This window comes from Monopterus albus, unplaced genomic scaffold (genome assembly GCF_001952655.1).
Source record: "Monopterus albus unplaced genomic scaffold, M_albus_1.0 scaffold583.1, whole genome shotgun sequence".
Taxonomy (NCBI): domain Eukaryota; kingdom Metazoa; phylum Chordata; class Actinopteri; order Synbranchiformes; family Synbranchidae; genus Monopterus; species Monopterus albus.
The window spans coordinates 14894-33952 of NW_018128463.1; the positions used below are offsets into that span (position 1 = coordinate 14894).

Consider the following 19059-nt stretch of genomic DNA (forward strand, 5'->3'; position numbering starts at 1 on the left):
GGTTTACTCAGAAGAATTTTTGGCTTGACTGGGTTCAAAATGCAGCAGAGGAGGTGTCAGTTAAAACTTCTTATGTTGTACATGTACTGCATGTGCTGGACCCCGTCCTGTCCTTTTAACTGTTCCTTCTCTCCTTTCAGATCCAAAACACACACACTGCATGCTTGAGCTGCACATGACTGAAAATCCACAAACACCTGCATGAAGAGAACTGGAACATTATTACCCATTGGCACCTAAAGATGCAGTACCTCCTATCTTTACTGCAGTCAAAAACAACTACACAAAAACAACTACGGCAACAGGAGGTCCAATATATATATAATCTGACAAAAAACCAAGGGAAATGCAGACTGGTAAAGGTACAACAGAAATAACAACATAGAGGGCCTGAGAACAAGCAACAAACTTGCAAGAGAGTGGTAAGTGAGCCGGGTATAAGTAAGGGGAAGAACTAACTAGAGAAATGCATTTCCTGTCGAAAATGTGTGGATGCTATGTGCTGAAGGATTGCCCTGAAAAGGCTGAACACTTTGACACCTGAAAGGCATATCTACCTGAAAGTATGCTGAAGTACAATGTTCCCATTATTTTGAATGGGGGGAAATTTTCAAAATAAAGCTAAATATTTTGTAAGTGTGAAATGTATAAAAATTCTGAGTCGAAGCATGAATGTCCTGGTAGACTTGAAAATTTTGATACCTGAAATACCTGAAAGTACGCTTAAGTAGAATTTTCCCCATTCATTTGAATAGGGCAAACTTTTCAGAATAAAGCTAAACATTTTAAAAGTGTGAAGTTTTGAAAAATTGTTAGAAGCATGAATGTCCTTGAAGAGCTGAACATTGATACTTGAAAAAGGTGAAGGTATGCTGAAGTAGAATTTTCCCCGTCATTTGAATCAGGGAAAATTTTTCAAAATAAAGCTAAATATTTCAGAGGTACAAAGTTTAGAAAAATTCTGAATAGCAGCATGAATGTCCTTGAGGTGCTGAATATTTTGATACATTAAATAGCTGAAAGTATGCTGAAGTACAATTTTCCCATTCATTTTAATGGTGCAAGATTTTCAAAATAAAGCTAAATATTTCAAAGGTATGAAGTTTAGAAAAATTCTGAATAGAAGTATAAATGTCCTTGAAGAGCTGAACATTTTGATACATGAAAGTATGCTGAAGTATAATTTTCCCAAATTGTGCAAAATTTCAAAATAAAGATAAATATTTCTAAAGTATGAAGTTTAGGAAACTTCTGAATAGAAGCATGAATGTCCTTGAGGAGCTGAACACTTTGATAGCTGGAAATATGCTTAAGTTGAATTTCCCCATTAATTAGAATGGGGCAAACTTTTCAGAATAAAGCTAAATAGTTTAAAAGTATAAAGTTTAGAAAACGTCTGCATAGAAGCATGAATGTCCTTGAGCAGCTGATAATTTTGATAGTTGAAATAGCTGAATGTATGCTGAATTTGAATATTCCTCATTCATTCCATTTGAATGGGGCATAATTTTCAAAATAAAGATAAATATTTCAAAAAGTATGAGATTTAGACAAATTCTGAAGAGAATCATGAATGTACTTGGAGAGCTGAACATTTTGATACCCGAAATAGCTGAAAGTATAAGTGTAGAATTTCCCCATTCATTTCAATGGGGCAAAACTTTTAAAATAAAGTTAAAATATTTCAGCTGAACATTTTGATTGCTGAAAGTATGCAGAAGTAGAATTTTTCCATTCAATTGAATGAGGCAAGAGTTTCAAAATAAAGCTAAATATTACAAAGACATGAAGTTTAGAAAAATTCTAAATAGCAGAATGAATGTCCTTGAGGAGCTGAACATTTTGATAGCTGAAATTATGCTGAAATAGAATTTGCAACATTAATTTGAATGGGGCGAGATTTTCAAAATAAAACTAAATATTACAAAGGCATGAAGTTTAGAAAAATTCTAAATAGCAGAATGAATGTCCTTGAGGAGCTGAACATTTTGATAGCTGAAATTATGCTGAAATAGAATTTGCAACATTAATTTGAATGGGGCGAGATTTTCAAAATAAAACTAAATATTACAAAGGCATGAAGTTTAGAAAAATTCTAAATAGCAGAATGAATGTCCTTGAGGAGCTGAACATTTTGATAGCTGAAATTATGCTGAAATAGAATTTGCAACATTAATTTGAATGGGGCGAGATTTTCAAAATAAAACTAAATATTACAAAGGCATGAAGTTTAGAAAAATTCTAAATAGCAGAATGAATGTCCTTGAGGAGCTGAACATTTTGATAGCTGAAATAGTTCATAAGGTATCCTGCTGCTGAAGCATCCACACAATAATTGGATAACATAGTATAGATGCTGAATCAGCATCCATACTATGTTATCCTTACTATGTTATTCAGCATCCATACAATAATAATAATAAAGAACAGGATAACATAGTATGGATGCTTTTCAGCATCCATACTATGTTATCCTTACTATGTTATTCAGCATCCATACAATAATAATAATAAAGAACAGGATAACATAGTATGGATGCTTTTCAGCATCCATACTATGTTATCCTTACTATGTTATTCAGCATCCATACAATAATAATAATAAAGAACAGGATAACATAGTATGGATGCTTTTCAGCATCCATACTATGTTATCCTTACTATGTTATTCAGCATCCATACAATAATAATAATAAAGAACAGGATAACATAGTATGGATGCTTTTCAGCATCCATACTATGTTATCCTTACTATGTTATTCAGCATCCATACAATAATGATAATAAAGAACAGGATAACGTAGTATGGATACTGATTCAGCATCCATACAATAAAGACCAAGAAAACATACTGTGGATGCTGAATCAGCAATACAATAAAGAAGAGGAAAACAATAGTGTGGATGCTTCTCAGCATCCACATAATAAATAATAGGATAACATAATGTGGTTGCTTTGCATCCACACTATAAAGATAACATACTGTGGATGCATTACTGCATCCACACAATAAATAATTGGATAACATAGTGTGGATGCTTTACACACAATTAATGGGGTGATGAGAGGAGCTGAAAGTTACAAGACTACATCTCTTTAGCTAACTGCTGGTCACCATCCTCACAGAAGGTTACCTCAGTCTGGCCCTTATCTGGACTTGCATATACTATTGTGAGTTTGAGCCATTAGAGCGGAACTCAAAATGCTATAACAGCATAATACACAGTAACAGTGCAACAGAATCACCTTATTTTCATCTGCATTCTGTTTTTAATGTAAAGCTGTGTCAGTGAATGACTCATGCTGAGAGGAAACACCAGATCTTTCATGTTCATATTGGCTTATTTATATCTAAATTGTTACAGTATGAGTCTTTCAGTGGGATGTGAGAGAGACAAAGGGTGCAAACGATATTTGCGTGATGTGATCGATACTTGCATTTCAGTTTCTCTTTTCTACATTGAGTACACAGCCCCTGTTACACCATAGTGGTTGTGCAAACACCGCTCCTCTAGTGATGGCTGTCTGACACCGATGCTCCAAAACTCGAAGCAGCATTTTCCTTGAACCACAAAGCTTGCTTTGGTGCGGATAAAGATGGTGACCGATCACGTCTGAATCACGTGACTATACCGGTCGATAATTCTTCGTATCGCAAGACGCTTAGTAATGTGAAAAAATTGTTTCTCAATAAAAATCTTTGAATCTCCATCCCACTTACATAATCACACCCTGCCCTAAACTTCTAAGTTTTTTTCAGCATAATGGAAATGGTTCATTACCAGTTCATCACTTAAATTACACATCACTACGCTCCTCTCACTTCGCTCATGCTCACTTTGCCCTTCCCCCTCTCCTGCTGTGAGTTGTTGTGCAGTTAACTCAATGACGTTCTGCTGGCTGCATGATGGCAGAGAAAAAGAAGAGCGCTGTTTGGAGCTATTTTGCAGCTGCAGACAAAAGCACTGCAAACTGCGATGTCTGTGGACAACAAATCCACTATTGTGGCAACACCACAAATTTATACAAACATATTAAAACACACCAGAAAGAGAACTCCAAGCTGCGAAGTAAATGGAGGGAGGAGGAGGGAGATCCCTAAACCAGGCCCCCAGCACTGAAACAGATATCACTGGCAGAGAGAGGCCTTTCAACATGGTCAACAATATCATTCATTTTCTACCACTTAGTCCCTGAACGGGGTCACAGAGCCAATCCCGGCCAGCAATCGGGTGAAGGTGGGGTACACCCTGGACAGGTCACCAATCCATCACAGGGCTAACACATAGACAAACAACCACACACACGCACACACACTAGCACTTGTTAGGTATTTTTAGTTAGATAGATATTGGTTAAATATTTTATGTATTAGAAATGTTTAGAGTAGACAGGATGTCTAGCTCAGGCTGTTAAATGCTTAGTCATTCTCATGGGGTACTCCAGGTTGTTCAGGTTCAAGGATAACTAGACAGAAAGTTGATTATTGTTAGGAGACAGAATGTTTAATATTATTATGACGTGTTTGAGCATAATTGTAGTCATAATATTTTCTTATGCTTAATGTCCTCAGAATGTTTTAGCTACACACCACATAATCAACAAACATTCACACATTGATTTTCTTCATGCTTTGACTACTGGTGGCTGTGGCTCATGAAATTGGTGGTTTGACTCCCGGTCTCCCCGCATGCCTAAGTGTCCCTGAGCAAGACACTGAACCCCAAATTGCTCCCGGTGGCTTGACTAGCGCCGGTGCATGGCAGCCTGTCGTCATCGGTGTGTGAATGTTGTATGATCTTCTGTAAAGTGCTTTGGCCAGTGCAACACACTGTGAAAAAGCGCTATATAAAAAATACAGTCCATTTACCATTTTACTGCTCTGGCCAGCTGCAAAGCTGGCACCAGGAGGCGTCACGGTTTGGCATCCCTGTAGTATGGGGTTAGCCCGAGGTGATATAATGTATAGGCCTGTTATGGTTCAGGGCTTTTCATCTTTCAGCTGCCTGCGTGCATGTTGGAGGTGCAAAGACTCCTGAGCGTGTAATGTTAATTTTACCTGTGATCATTGAATAAATCAGCACTGTTCTGAAGTTACTTGGACTGCTTCGTCTCTCAGAGTTAATGGTGAAAAGAACTGGGTCGCCAACAATTGGTGCCGTGACCTTGTGAGCCGGCTGAACTCTCAGAGTACCAGTCCATTGTCCCGGACCAACACATGGTGCTGTAATCCATGTCTGGCTGAGCTGTAAATCCAACATTCCAACATTCAGTCCTAAATTGGCTGGGATTCCAAGGACTTCCTGGGTCTCTGTCAAAGCTGTGCTGCGGTCCCACACATCAACTGGTCGACCAGAAATGAGGTAAGGCAGGAACCTTTGTTTATACATAAACACCTGCACATTGAATTTTACCTAATTTTGTTGATGTGTGGACTGCCCACTCTCAACGTTTCAAATTGGATTCAAAACAGTAAGGATAATAAAACACATTTGTTTTGGAATGATGTGCTGATCTGTTCCCTGACACATGTAAGAGTTAATAAGCATATAGTCTCACTTTGAGGGATAGAGAATGAGTGCCGTTGATTACAGAATTTGATACCAATAAGGGACGTAAGATTCACGTTTAAGTGAAAAACAACTGGGTATCCAACACACTCCTATGGGCAATTTAGAGACATCAATCAACCTAAGCTGCATGTCTTTGGGAGGAAGCTGGAATACCCGGAGAGAACCCACGCAAGCACGGGGAGAACATGCAAATTCCACACAGAAAGGTCCCGGGTGGGGCCCGAACCCGGAACCTTCTTGCTGTGAGGCAACGGTGCTAACCACTGCGCCAGCTAATTTATAAAAGTGAAAATAAGATTTAGTCACCCCAAGCATTACTTAGTTATTTTTCAAAAGTGGAATTGGTCATCAAATTGTAAGATTCGATTCTTATAAGCTCTAGTTACTTTATAAGCTTTAGTTACATTTCATAACTTTATTTTCCTTGTTTATACACATTACAGCTGTATTGATGACTGTCCAGAACCACTGAGCTTTGGTTATTTTTAATACATTTATTTTCCTTGCTTATACATCTTACAATTGTACTGATGAAAATAAAGTGATAATCAAGTGATAATGAAGTAGAATCTGTTTACTTTGAATGCTGTAACTTCTGTAGAGACAAGATGTCTGCATCTCCAACCAACCAGACAGCCTATTTACATTTTAACAAAGACCCATTGGCCTGTTTTACACCCACACCTAGACCCACTTAGCATATCCCAAGTTCTGCTTTGTCATGGGGTCCTGCAGAGACAGGGGGCCTACAACCTGAGATGACCACTTGGCCAGTTAAAAAAATTAGCATCACACACTCGGGGCCTGCAACCCAGACCACCCATTATATCTTGATGAAAATAAAGTGATAATCAAGTGATAATGAAGTAGAATCTGTTTACTTTGAATGCTGTAACTTCTGTAGAGACAAGATGTCTGCATCTCCAACCAACCAGACAGCCTATTTACATTTTAACAAAGACCCATTGGCCTGTTTTACACCCACACCTAGACCCACTTAGCATATCCCAAGTTCTGCTTTGTCATGGGGTCCTGCAGAGACAGGGGGCCTACAACCTGAGATGACCACTTGGCCAGTTAAAAAAATTAGCATCACACACTCGGGGCCTGCAACCCAGACCACCCATTGATCAGTGCACCTTGATCAAGATTAGGGTGCCGGAGACACACACACACACACACACACACACACCTAGATTTTACCACATTCCAACAAGGAGGTGAGAGCGCCGGCTTACACCAAATAGGATTACAAAGTGTTGAGTGTCGTACCTCTATCCAGGGCGGAGCAACCCAAGAGAATAAAATGTATTGTAAAACATAATTCAGGATTCAGAAGCTAGTTTTCCTGCGGGAGCTCTGTCTCTCTGAATCCAGCGCTGTAAGACTTAACCTGTGCTCAGACTTCCAGTAAACTTTCTGTTGATTTTAAACAGTCCTCTCCTGTCTTCACTTCTCGTGCTTCCAACAAAAGAATCGGTTAATTTCTAACAAGATTTATAATTTTAGCAGGCTGATTAAATATAGACAATTCAGACAGTCATATAATATATTCAGGCAGCTGAAATAAATCTAAATGAATTATTTTACTGGAACTGAAAAATACACACATTTATAAGTAAAAAAGTATCGGTATCACCAATACTGGTCCTGTATTTACTTGGTATCGGATTGAAGTTGTTAGGTAATTTCTTAGTCAGATAGATATTGATTAGATACTTGTTGTATAGGAATGTTTAAGTGTAGCCAGGATGTCTAGCTCAGGCTGTTAAATGCTTAGTTCACTGTCATGAGTTCTGCAGGCTGCATCTAGGCCAAGGTCAACGAGATTGAAGAGTCTGCAGGCAGGAGGGTATTGTTAGTAGCATGATATGTTCAGCCATAATCTTAATCATAATATCTTCCGAGGCTTACTGTTCGGACATGTCCCTGAATGTCCTGTATGTTTTTAGATACACACCACGAAATCAACAGTCACACACATTGATTCTCTCCATGTTTTGACTACTGCTACGGCCAGCTGTGAAGCTGGCATATCAGGTGACGTCACGGTTGACGTTCCTGTGTAGCATGGGCTAGCCCAACCAAGGGATAAAATTGTATAGAGATCTTGGGTTCAGGGTCTTTTTTCCTCCATGCTGCCTGCGCGCAGGTTTGGCCTGGACGTGTAATGTTAATTTTGCCTGTGATCCTTTGAACAAACCAGCACGGTTATTTTTTTATATATCCAAGTGGTCCGCGTCGTCTCTCTGAGTTCCTGGTTAAAAGAACTGGGTAATATTTTTCAAAGTCCTCCGGTTCTTGTACCATGCTAACTCTGGTCATTTTTTTTCATTTGATGCTTGACAAAACAGTCCCAACCCATGGTCTACTTATAGATGTATTTATTAGCTTTCAGTTGTAATCACACAGTCCCCAGTCATGTCGATCGATCTGTTGAAATGCGGACTCAATAGCTACTGTGATATCACTTCATATCATTTTATTTTGTGAGACAAAATGGTCTTGCATGTCAAAATCTAAACTTTGTTTTTCTGATGGAGTGATAATTCCTAAAGCCACTAGAGGACTTTGTCATCCATCCATCCATCCATTTTCGTCCGCTTATCCGGGACCGGGTCGCGGGGGCAGCAGTCTAAGCAAAGATGCCCAGACCTCCCTCTCTCCAGACACTTCCTCCAGCTCCTCCGGGGGAATTATAAACGTCATAATAATAATATTAAACATCCTGTCTGCTGACAGTCAAACTTTTTATCCTTGACCATATGCACCCTGCAAAAACTCATGACAATGACTAAGCATTTAACAGCCTAAGCTAGACATCCTGTCTCCACTAAACATTACTAATACAACAAGTACCTGACCAATATCTAGCTGACTAAAAATACCTAACAGGATCAATACCAAATTTTGCAGTATTGCCAATTCACACAGTGGGCGCAGCCCCCAGTAAGGATGGTGATCATCTGGTTATGTGCCTAAGCTGTGCCACATCCCGGGAGTAGATAATTAGGCGATGTGTTTCAGCTGTGCATCTCACGGGAGCTGGGACCTGCAACAAAGAACTAGGAAGAGAGAGTGAGAGAAAGGACAAATAGAGGCAGGTGGTGCCGAGCAGACCTGACAATTGTTGATAAAATCTAATAGAATTTATGTAATTGTCAAAGGGATTAAAGAACATATTTAACATTTTCACACACTTTTTTAACAATTGCTTAGGTACTTCTTCATTTACCATAGTCTCCATAGCAGAGCAGCACACATTGCCTCTGACCTTGGAAGTGAAAGTACTAGTCAGCTGTAGCTCTATGAACAAGCTGGTGATTGTTCTCTGACTTACAGCCTTTGACCACGTGCATGTCAACCTCTTGAAATGGGATGGACTGTGGTTTGCTTGTGCCTTCACAGCAAGGCATGCCATTTGGTGTGCCTGTCTATAAATTAATGACAGAATCCTTGGAATACTGAATGAATTTTAGCTGCTAAAAATTTACAATTGAACTAACTGGACTAGAAACCACTGCTAAAGTCGAGAGGCAGGCTTTTGGGTGGAGAAAAGGACAAGAACAGGTAGGCTAAGCTCAAACATTATGCTGTTATATGTTATGGATTCACAACTCATATTTGCTTCTTTTTAGACTCTTAAATGTGTTTTTAAGCTTGTTTAACTGTGGATGTATTACTTAATTACAAAAATGTAATTCAGTTCATAAAGCCCTGTCTAACAGCTACAGCTGAAAATATCAGGCTCCACTAGAGTTTTACTATACAGAGTCGAATGTTTTCAAATGTGACATTAATAAAAAAAAACATACAAGTATGGCTATTTCAGCTGAAGAAAAATGTTTTAATATTTAGTTTGAGTTTGGTTACTTTAGTCATTTGCACAAACACTACACAACAGTATTATACAAACAAAAATATTAACCAAATATATGTGCCAACAACAATAGAATAAACAAGATATTTGTCAGTTGCTAAAGAATGCCAGAGAAGATGCTAAGAGAAATAAGCCACAACATACATACAAGTTACATACATGTATGTGCTCTGACAATGTTAAATGTTTTTTCTTTAAAGCTTTCTGCTCACCCTTGCATTTAACACATCTTTGGTGTATAGGAAGAGAGTAGTATGCAAAGGCTTACAGTAGCCTATAATGATGCTATGAGAATGTTCCTAGATGGTACAGTGCCAAGCAGTTATTTACATTTTCTGAGGTTTCTTTATGACACACTCTTAAGCTGTATGATGTGTCCCATGGAGGAGTCTGAGAACAGCATCTTAGAGTCTTTAACAAGTCCTGGGAAGAGCTGCTTTTGGTACTCTCCCAGGTTTAGGAAACACTGGCTACATAGTTTTTGTATCAACTGTTTTTCTAGAATGTTTTTATATTTTTTAAAATAATTATTATATGCTTAATTGCATGTCCTTTGCTATTCATGTTTTGTTTTATTTTGTTTACTGGCTATGGACCCATATGAAGTTCCAAAATTAAGTTTTTTGTTCCAAGTCTTGGAAGATGCAAATGTTGTGCACATCTGGCAATCTTTGCCTGGATTACTGAATTTGTCTTTTTAATCATTGAATTGGAGCACAAAACATACATTTATGTTTGGAAATACAAAGAACAATTAAAAAGTGTGTAAAGTTTACTGTTTGGCTACTGCATTGTTCTTTTCTGGAAAGAAATGATCTTTGTAAAGTCGGTGGAATATGTAACACCCTGAACGATACTGCAATACTGTATGTGATGTAAGGATAAACTAAACTTTTGCAATAAATCAAACAACTTACTATTTTATTGACCAAAGCTGTTGTCTTACTGCGACCTAAATTGATATGATTTTTCTAATTTAATTTTCCAGTAAAACACCAAGAAATTTTGGAGATAAGACCTGAGATATAAAATTAATGAAAGAATTAAAATGACAGTAATTTTTGTTTTTGGAAGTAAATATTGTGAAATTACATTCATGATATTTAAAAAAAAAAAAAAGTCTGTTAAATTTGAAGAATTGCGAATTTACCTCACAAATAAGTGCTGAATATATTTATGACTGGCTCCTCCCAGCCCAACCTTCTTAGCAGCTACCTCACTTGGTTTTGGGGGCATGTGGAGCACAAAATGATTTGTCAGTTCATAGTCTCTCTCTGGTATTGCCCCTGATCTTTCTCAGGCCACTCATCCCATATTGAAGCTGCTGCAACAGGTTCCCCAGAAGGAATCCCCGACCACCTTACCAAGACCACAGGCTGCTGGACATAACAAAATTATCTTCTCTAGATACAATCTAAACCTCAAGACGCTTGGCCGTTCAGTCTGCACTTAGTTGTTAGAAGGTTTTGAGGATCTGCCAGTGCCTGAGAGCACAGCAGACGTCCTTAAACTTCCCCAAAACCATCAAGCGTACAAGCAGCTAAGTATACACAAGGGTTCAGTATCCTTATAGTTCATTCATTCATCCTTATACTTTCATTTGTGCTTAGTGAGGGCAGGTCCCTGCTAGTGAAACAACAATGTTTCCCTAAACCCAACCAGCAGTTTCTGCACCTAATGTGCAGGGCTGGCCCAGGCTCTGTTGGTGCCCTAGGCAAGATTTTACCTGGACTTTCCACCTCTGCCTTTAAAATACATTTTGGGTACATAAAGGTACCTTTTTAAAGGTACAAAATAGGTCACTAGAGTACAATTATATATTTTGTTCCCCTAGGTACAAAATTGTACCTCTGCTGTACATTTTTTTTTCTGACAGTGTAAGCTATACTCCCAAACAGAGAGATGTAACTGAAATTAAAACAACAGAAACAGAAGCTTACATTTTATTAAAAAAAATAAAATTAAATAAGCAGTTAACTCAAGCAAAGATGTTCCACAGTGTCAGTGTTGCCAGTTAAAAAGGCTATTAAAAATACTGCTAATACACAGTGATTAATTGTGATTCTTAGTTCTATATTGTTATTTTTTCTGGTCCTCTTCTTTGCGTCGCTTCCTGCCTTGTGCCCCTGATAATTTTCTTTTTTCACTCATTTTTTTTTTTTAAATGGTACTTTCAGAGCACATATTTTAACTACGTGCTCCATGCATTGTCAATGCGTTATGATGATGCATTATAATTACATCATGATGCGGAAAGTGTTTAAATTAGTACATGACGTTTTCAAATCTTATGGTTTTTCATTTATGTCAATTTTATTTTATTCTAACATTATTTTAATCACTACGATGATCGATCAGTACTAAAATTGTTAACTGTCAGTAATTATTTTGCTTATGGGTGTAGGAGCGCATGATGGTCACAAGAGGGCGGTCTTCCGAGGAAAAAAAACTTTCATTTGGCACCCCCCCGGTCATTTTGTGCCCTAGGCAACTGCCTATTTTGCCTATGCCACGGGCCGGCCCTGCTAATGTGGTACGTTTATTATCGTGACAGTCCAGCACTTTGTAAAGGCCTACTGAGCTCACAAGGAGGTGGAGTAGGACTCTATTAACCCATAGCCTATCCATATGATAAACTGATAATGGGCATTTAATGATGTGATAAAATTTAAAGTAGGTGGTTTAAAGAAGTATGAATTTTATCAACTAGCTGAATAACAGCCATATCTGTAGAAATTTTTATATTGTTATCTGAATCCAGGCAAGAGTTTAAACAAAATGCTTTGCTGTTAAATGTGCTTAAGAATTCTATTCTACACTAGTCTTTCAAGTATTTCTGGGGGGAAAATGAAAGAATAGAGGTAGAGCAACTGATAATGAGATAATTTTTCTGATTCATTGATTAAATGTTAAGCCTTTGAAATGAAAAGCAGTACAAATGATCTATTACTTGTGTAGGCCTCAGAACTACAATGAACATTCAGTCTGCCATCAACAAAGATGTCTTCATCCCTCGTGATGAACGGATGCTGGTAGCAGTGGAGGTATGGAGGAGGAAAAGGAAGAGGATGTCTTTCCTGCCAAGGAGAGCCAAAGGAGACTATGCCACATTCATCTGTGTGTCAGGTATTTGAGGAAAACTGGCCAAGCATTTAGAGTCCCTAATTTCTGTTAGTAAGGTTCAAGGTTCAAAGATTTTATTGTCAATTCACCATATGTGCAGGACATACAGAAAATTGAAATACCATTTCTCTCTCACCTAGCATTGAGTGGCATAACATTTAGGAACTAAAACAAAGTAAAGTAGAATAAAAATAAAATAGAACTGGATTGATGTAATTAGGAGAAATCTAAATGGTACAGCCAATAAGCTGTGACTCAAAACTGTGTACAGTCAGTGACAGTAGTGCAAACAATAATAGGAGATTGTCAGGGGCCTATTTTCAAGAAGGCAGTTTAACAAAGACTTACACAGAGTTGGAAAACTCAGAGTTTTCGGTTTCAGAACAGCTGAAAAGAGTTGGTTTAATCAACTCTGAGTTGTTTGACTCAGAGTTAGGCGCGTGCCACGCGACTATAAAAAGCCCTGAACAATGGAGTGAAGAAATTACGAGTCACCATGGCAACAGGACCAAGCCAAAATAGGTCTGCGTTTTTTCCCAACAGAAATGGATGTGCTACTACAAGCATATAGTGACTACGAGCCCATATTCCGTAAACGATGAAAATTACAGAACTGTCCATTCTCTGTAAGTGGGGAAACTTGAAAAATTGGCAGTGTGTCAAGTAGTTATTTGCCCCACTGTACATTCTCTTATTATATTATATATTTTTATTATATTGCTTCATTTGCTGCTTAAAGTACCTTAGATGTTTTGTTACTTATTCATCTACTTTATATTTCATTTGTATTTTGTGGCATTCATGTGGACAGCAAAATAAGAATTTCATTGTACAGGGAAACACATTTCCTAACTGTGCATATGACAAACACTTTGACCTTTGTATAAGTATGAATATACTGTATATACTAGAATGGAAGTACACTGATTTTGTTTAGTCCAAATATGAGAGTGAGAAAGCGAGAGAGAAATTGAGACAAAGCGAGTGAGAGGGATTTTTAATAGGAGCACATATTTACCAGATCAACATACAAAATACATACATGATCCTCATTTTTGTTGTTAATTTCCTCTTAAGTGACAGAACAAATAATTACAAAGAAGGATAACAAGATCAAACCCCTTCCTTCACCTTTCCCCTCCCCCAACACCTCCCCAGGCTACTGCGCATTGAACAAAATAGAAAATATGTTTGATGTATATTTACAAAGTTGTCAATCATATGTTATCAAAAATGCCTTATGATAAGTTGAAGAAAGACCTGACTGTGGCTATGTCTTGAGTGATGGCCAGTGTATGAAGAGTTTTGTATTAAAGCTGCAAAGGTTTTATGAAACCTGATATACACTTTCATGCATCAGGGCAGTTTGTGCTGGGACAAGGCACGTAACTGTATATATAGCAGTGCTATATATACACAACATATTCTGTTAGGACTGTGGGGAGGAAACACTTCTTGCTGTAATTGAGTTATTTTGATCAGTTTAAATGGATATACAGTATGATCCGCTCTAAATTATATTTTCTACCACCAGCTCTCCAGTATCCTGAACACAGCAGCCCTAGGGAGTGTGTTAATTCCAGCTTCAACTCATGCATGCTCTTCTCCAACCTGGTTCTTCAGTGAATGTGGCTATATTCTTCGTGATACTGTGTGTTTATTCAAGGTTCAAGGATTTTATTGTCAATTCACTATATTTGCAGGACATACAGAAAATCGAGATACCGTTTCTCTCTCACCTAGTATTAGGTGCCATAGCATTTAATTATTAAAATAGAATAAAGTAGAACAAGAATAGAATAGAATATGAACTGGATTGACATAATTGGGAGAAATCTAAACAGTACAGCCAATAAGCTGTGACTCAAAACCGTGTGCAGTCACTGACAGTAGTGCAAACAATAATAGATTGTCAGATGGTTCAGCATCACCAGGGCGTTGGTGATGAGGTGCAAATAGCATATGAAGTGTACATGGACAGTACTGCAAATGACCAACAGCAGCAAAAAAAAACAACTGTCAGCAGCAGCAGCAGATAACATGACAGACAGTAAAACAGCAGAGGTAGTTTTTTTTTGTTTCCACAACAGTCAGCAGCAGATTTACCTGTAATATAATAAAAAGGGGGAATGTATTGAGGTTGTGCAGCAGCAGGGGTAGTCTTTCTATATTTTTTTATGTTCTGTGGTGGGTTACGTTCCAGGGGCAGAGGTAGTGAACAGTGTTCAGCATCCTCACAGCCTGGTGAATGAAGCTGTTTGTATGTCTGGTGGAGTGGGCGTGAAGACTCTGACCACAAACTCCCACTTCAGGCAGGAGCCTGAAGTGGGAGTTTGTGTGGTGTGAGGTGTCATCAGGCAGGTGTTGAAGATGTCCATAAGGGAAGGCAGAGGGGCACCAATGATCGTGCTGGCTGTTTTCACTATGCGTTACAGGGTCCTTCTGCAGGAGGCAGTACAGGCTCCGTACGACACAGTGATGCAGCCAGTGATGACGCTCTCAATGGTGCCCCAGTAGAAGGAGCGCATGATGGGGGGGTGGGACAGTGGCTCTCCTCAGTTTGTGGAGGAAGTAGAAGTGTGTTTGAGCCTTCTTGGCCAGTGTTGTGGTGTTGGTCCAGGAGAGGTCCTCAGAGATGTGCACCCCCAGGAACTTGGTGCTGCTCACTCTCTCCACTACAGCATCATCGATGGTCAGTGGGGGATGCTTTAGAGGTTTTCTCCTAAAGTCCACAATGATCTCTTTAGTCTTCCCCACATTGAGGAAGAGGTTGTTACACCACTGAACCAGTTGGCCCCATCACTGTTGGTAACAAGGCTAACTACAGTCGTGTCATCCACAAACTTGACAGTGTGGTTGGTGTTGTAGGTTGGCACACAGTCGTGGGTCAGCAGTGTGAAGAGCAATGGGCTGAGCACACACCCCTGCGGAGCCCCTGTGCTCAGGGTCTTGGAGATGTTGCTGCTGACCCACACATTTTGTGGCCTCCCTGTTAGAAAGTCCAGCACCCAGTTGCAGAGAGAGGTTTTGAATCTCAAGTGTCCAAGTTTTTGTGTAAGCTGCTGGGGAATTATTGTGTTGAATGCTGAACTGAAGTCTAGGAACAGCATTCAGAGTTCTTTGATTCTAAGTGGGCAATGGCTGGATGGAGAACAGCAGTAGTCATTAGGGTTAGTTAGGTTTAAGGAAAGGTTGTAGTTTGAGTTAAAATAGGTAGGGTTAGGGTTAGCCATGTGTGTTGTCATGGCTACAACAATAAACCGGTGGTTAAGGTTATAGAATGATCATGATCATTGTTAAAAGAAACAGCATTGACTGTCAGTTTGAAATGGGAAACAGTGGTCTTCTGGTGGTGTTTTGTTGATCCATCCATCCATCTCAACCTCCTCCCAGAGTTTGCAGCTCTATAATATCACCTGACTTTTTTTGTCTTATCATAATTACTATGGCCACTAGAGTCCTTTGTCACTTTGTCACAGCTTTGTGTTAGGTGTCGCTTAAGATTAAAGTGTAACTATGGGTTGTGGTATGCTGCTTGCAAAAATGACCTCTTTCTATGGGTGGGCAGCCTGTGTTTAACACAAAGCACTGGCTGCATGTTGTTCATTTAAAGAGATCAGTCTAAGGGCCGTGACACAACAAGCAGGTGGTCAGCTGTCCTATGTCTTATCAAACTATGTCTTATGATCACCTCATTACCTTAACCACATGGTTCCATGGAAGATCAGGAAACAGTCAAATGAGAAATTTGTGTAATTGTTGTTGAAGGCACTGATAAACGAGGTTTCCCTGCTGCATGTGTGTAAGATCCGAAAACGTGTGTATATAAAATAATAAAAAATTATTTTCTTGATATTCTGCCTTTACTTTGTGATAGTGACAGCAGACAGGGATCAAGGGGAGAGAGAGGGGTATGACATGCAACAAAGGGCCTCCGCTGTTGGCCACTGCGCATCACTTTGAGACATTCTCTTTTAAAGTTTTGCTCATGGGTAGAGTGATGGCAGCAGATGAACAAGAACACCTAATTCACATTTCTTGTTCCACATTTAACAGCCAGTCTGTGGATAATGTGCTCAGGGTCTTGGAGATGTTGCTGCTGACCCACACATTTTGTGGCCTCCCTGTTAGAAAGTCCAGCACCCAGTTGCAGAGAGAGGTTTTGAATCTCAAGTGTCCAAGTTTTTGTGTAAGCTGCTGGGGAATTATTGTGTTGAATGCTGAACTGAAGTCTAGGAACAGCATTCAGAGTTCTTTGATTCTAAGTGGGCAATGGCTGGATGGAGAACAGCAGTAGTCATTAGGGTTAGTTAGGTTTAAGGAAAGGTTGTAGTTTGAGTTAAAATAGGTAGGGTTAGGGTTAGCCATGTGTGTTGTCATGGCTACAACAATAAACCGGTGGTTAAGGTTATAGAATGATCATGATCATTGTTAAAAGAAACAGCATTGACTGTCAGTTTGAAATGGGAAACAGTGGTCTTCTGGTGGTGTTTTGTTGATCCATCCATCCATCTCAACCTCCTCCCAGAGTTTGCAGCTCTATAATATCACCTGACTTTTTTTGTCTTATCATAATTACTATGGCCACTAGAGTCCTTTGTCACTTTGTCACAGCTTTGTGTTAGGTGTCGCTTAAGATTAAAGTGTAACTATGGGTTGTGGTATGCTGCTTGCAAAAATGACCTCTTTCTATGGGTGGGCAGCCTGTGTTTAACACAAAGCACTGGCTGCATGTTGTTCATTTAAAGAGATCAGTCTAAGGGCCGTGACACAACAAGCAGGTGGTCAGCTGTCCTATGTCTTATCAAACTATGTCTTATGATCACCTCATTACCTTAACCACATGGTTCCATGGAAGATCAGGAAACAGTCAAATGAGAAATTTGTGTAATTGTTGTTGAAGGCACTGATAAACGAGGTTTCCCTGCTGCATGTGTGTAAGATCCGAAAACGTGTGTATATAAAATAATAAAAAATTATTTTCTTGATATTCTGCCTTTACTTTGTGATAGTGACAGCAGACAGGGATCAAGGGGAGAGAGAGGGGTATGACATGCAACAAAGGGCCTCCGCTGTTGGCCACTGCGCATCACTTTGAGACATTCTCTTTTAAAGTTTTGCTCATGGGTAGAGTGATGGCAGCAGATGAACAAGAACACCTAATTCACATTTCTTGTTCCACATTTAACAGCCAGTCTGTGGATACTAAGGTGAAGTCCTTAATGTTTTGTTTTGCCTTTAGCTCCAATTTTGCAAACAACTGTAAGACTGTACTGTTTTGTGTAGTTTAAATCCAGTTATTGTGGCTAAAAACAGATGCATTGTTGAAGGGTGCATCACAGCAGCCATTGTTTAGGAGAATACAGGGTTGGCAGAGGTGCAGGAGCAGTCAGTGGACATGGGAGGAAAGAGCTGCACAAAATATACACATTTAACGTGAGTGACAACCAATGTGTCCATCAAATGCAAAACAACCAAAGTAACTCATTATAAAACCTAAAAACAGATTTAAATATTTAAACACAACAGACACAAAAACATAACAAAAATAATGGAATAAATTTTCTGAAAAACATTTTCTAGTTTGAGTTCATGCCGCATCATCAGCTTACTGCTACAGATTCCTTGTATTTTTGTTAATACTTGGCAATAAAGTTTATGCTTATTACATTCATTTATTTGTGGGCTTTATTAAGTGTCATTGCTTTGTTAATTCAGATTATTTTGTTCAGGTCAGTTCAGAGTCACTAACAGTGTTTAGTTTTCTAAGTCAAACTTCAATATGAACAGCAGTAATAAGCAAATGCATCACTGTTCATACAGTTTGGATGTTCCACGTTGTTTCTGACTGTCATTCAGGGTGTTGGGGAATCAAATTGTTCCTTACAGCTCAGTGCAAAACAAGGCCTGTTAAGTCTGTAGGGTCAGCAGCTGAACCAAGTTATCACATCATGATTGTTTCTTAGCCCTTTTTTTTATTTTTATTATTCACTTTACTTCATTGTCTGGGAACCCACTATAGATACAGTGGGTACGGAAAGTATTCAGACCCCCTTAAATTTTTCACTCTTTGTTATATTGCAGCCATATGCTAAAATCATTTAAGTTCATTTTTTTTCCCCATTAATGTACACACAGCACCCCATATTGACAGAAAAACACAGAATTTTTGACGTTTTTGCAGATTTATTAAAAAAGAAAAACTGAAATATCACATGGTCATAAGTATTCAGACCCTTTGCTGTGACACTCATATATTTAACTTAGGTGCTGTCCATTTCTTCTGATCATCCCTGAGATGGTTCTACACCTTCATTTGAGTCCAGCTGTGTTTGATTATACTGATTGACCGTGATTAGGAAAGCCACCCACCTGTCTATATAAGACCCTACAGCTCACACTGCATGTCAGAGCAAATGAGAATCATGAGGTCAAAGGAACTGCCTGAAGAGCTCAGAGACAGAACTGTGGCAAGGCACAGAT

General features: G+C 38.9%; 1 protein-coding gene across 7 annotated transcripts in view; it reads left to right on the forward strand.

Annotated features, from left to right (window-relative positions):
• The window catches only part of LOC109953222 (syntaxin-binding protein 6-like), a 42808-nt gene that overhangs the window by 7450 nt on the left and 16299 nt on the right, over nucleotides 1-19059 (forward strand). Inside the window, exons 1-3 of one of the 7 annotated variants that reach the window (XM_020588647.1) lie at nucleotides 8658-9143; nucleotides 11858-11986; nucleotides 12412-12579. In XM_020588647.1, coding sequence (XP_020444303.1) covers nucleotides 12426-12579 — 154 coding nt within the window. In that variant the 5' untranslated portion in view covers nucleotides 8658-9143; nucleotides 11858-11986; nucleotides 12412-12425. Of the gene's footprint in view, nucleotides 1-8655; nucleotides 9144-11857; nucleotides 11987-12411; nucleotides 12580-19059 lie in introns of those variants that run through there. The other 6 variants (XM_020588650.1, XM_020588649.1, XM_020588648.1 and 3 more) reach the window with 6 other exon arrangements.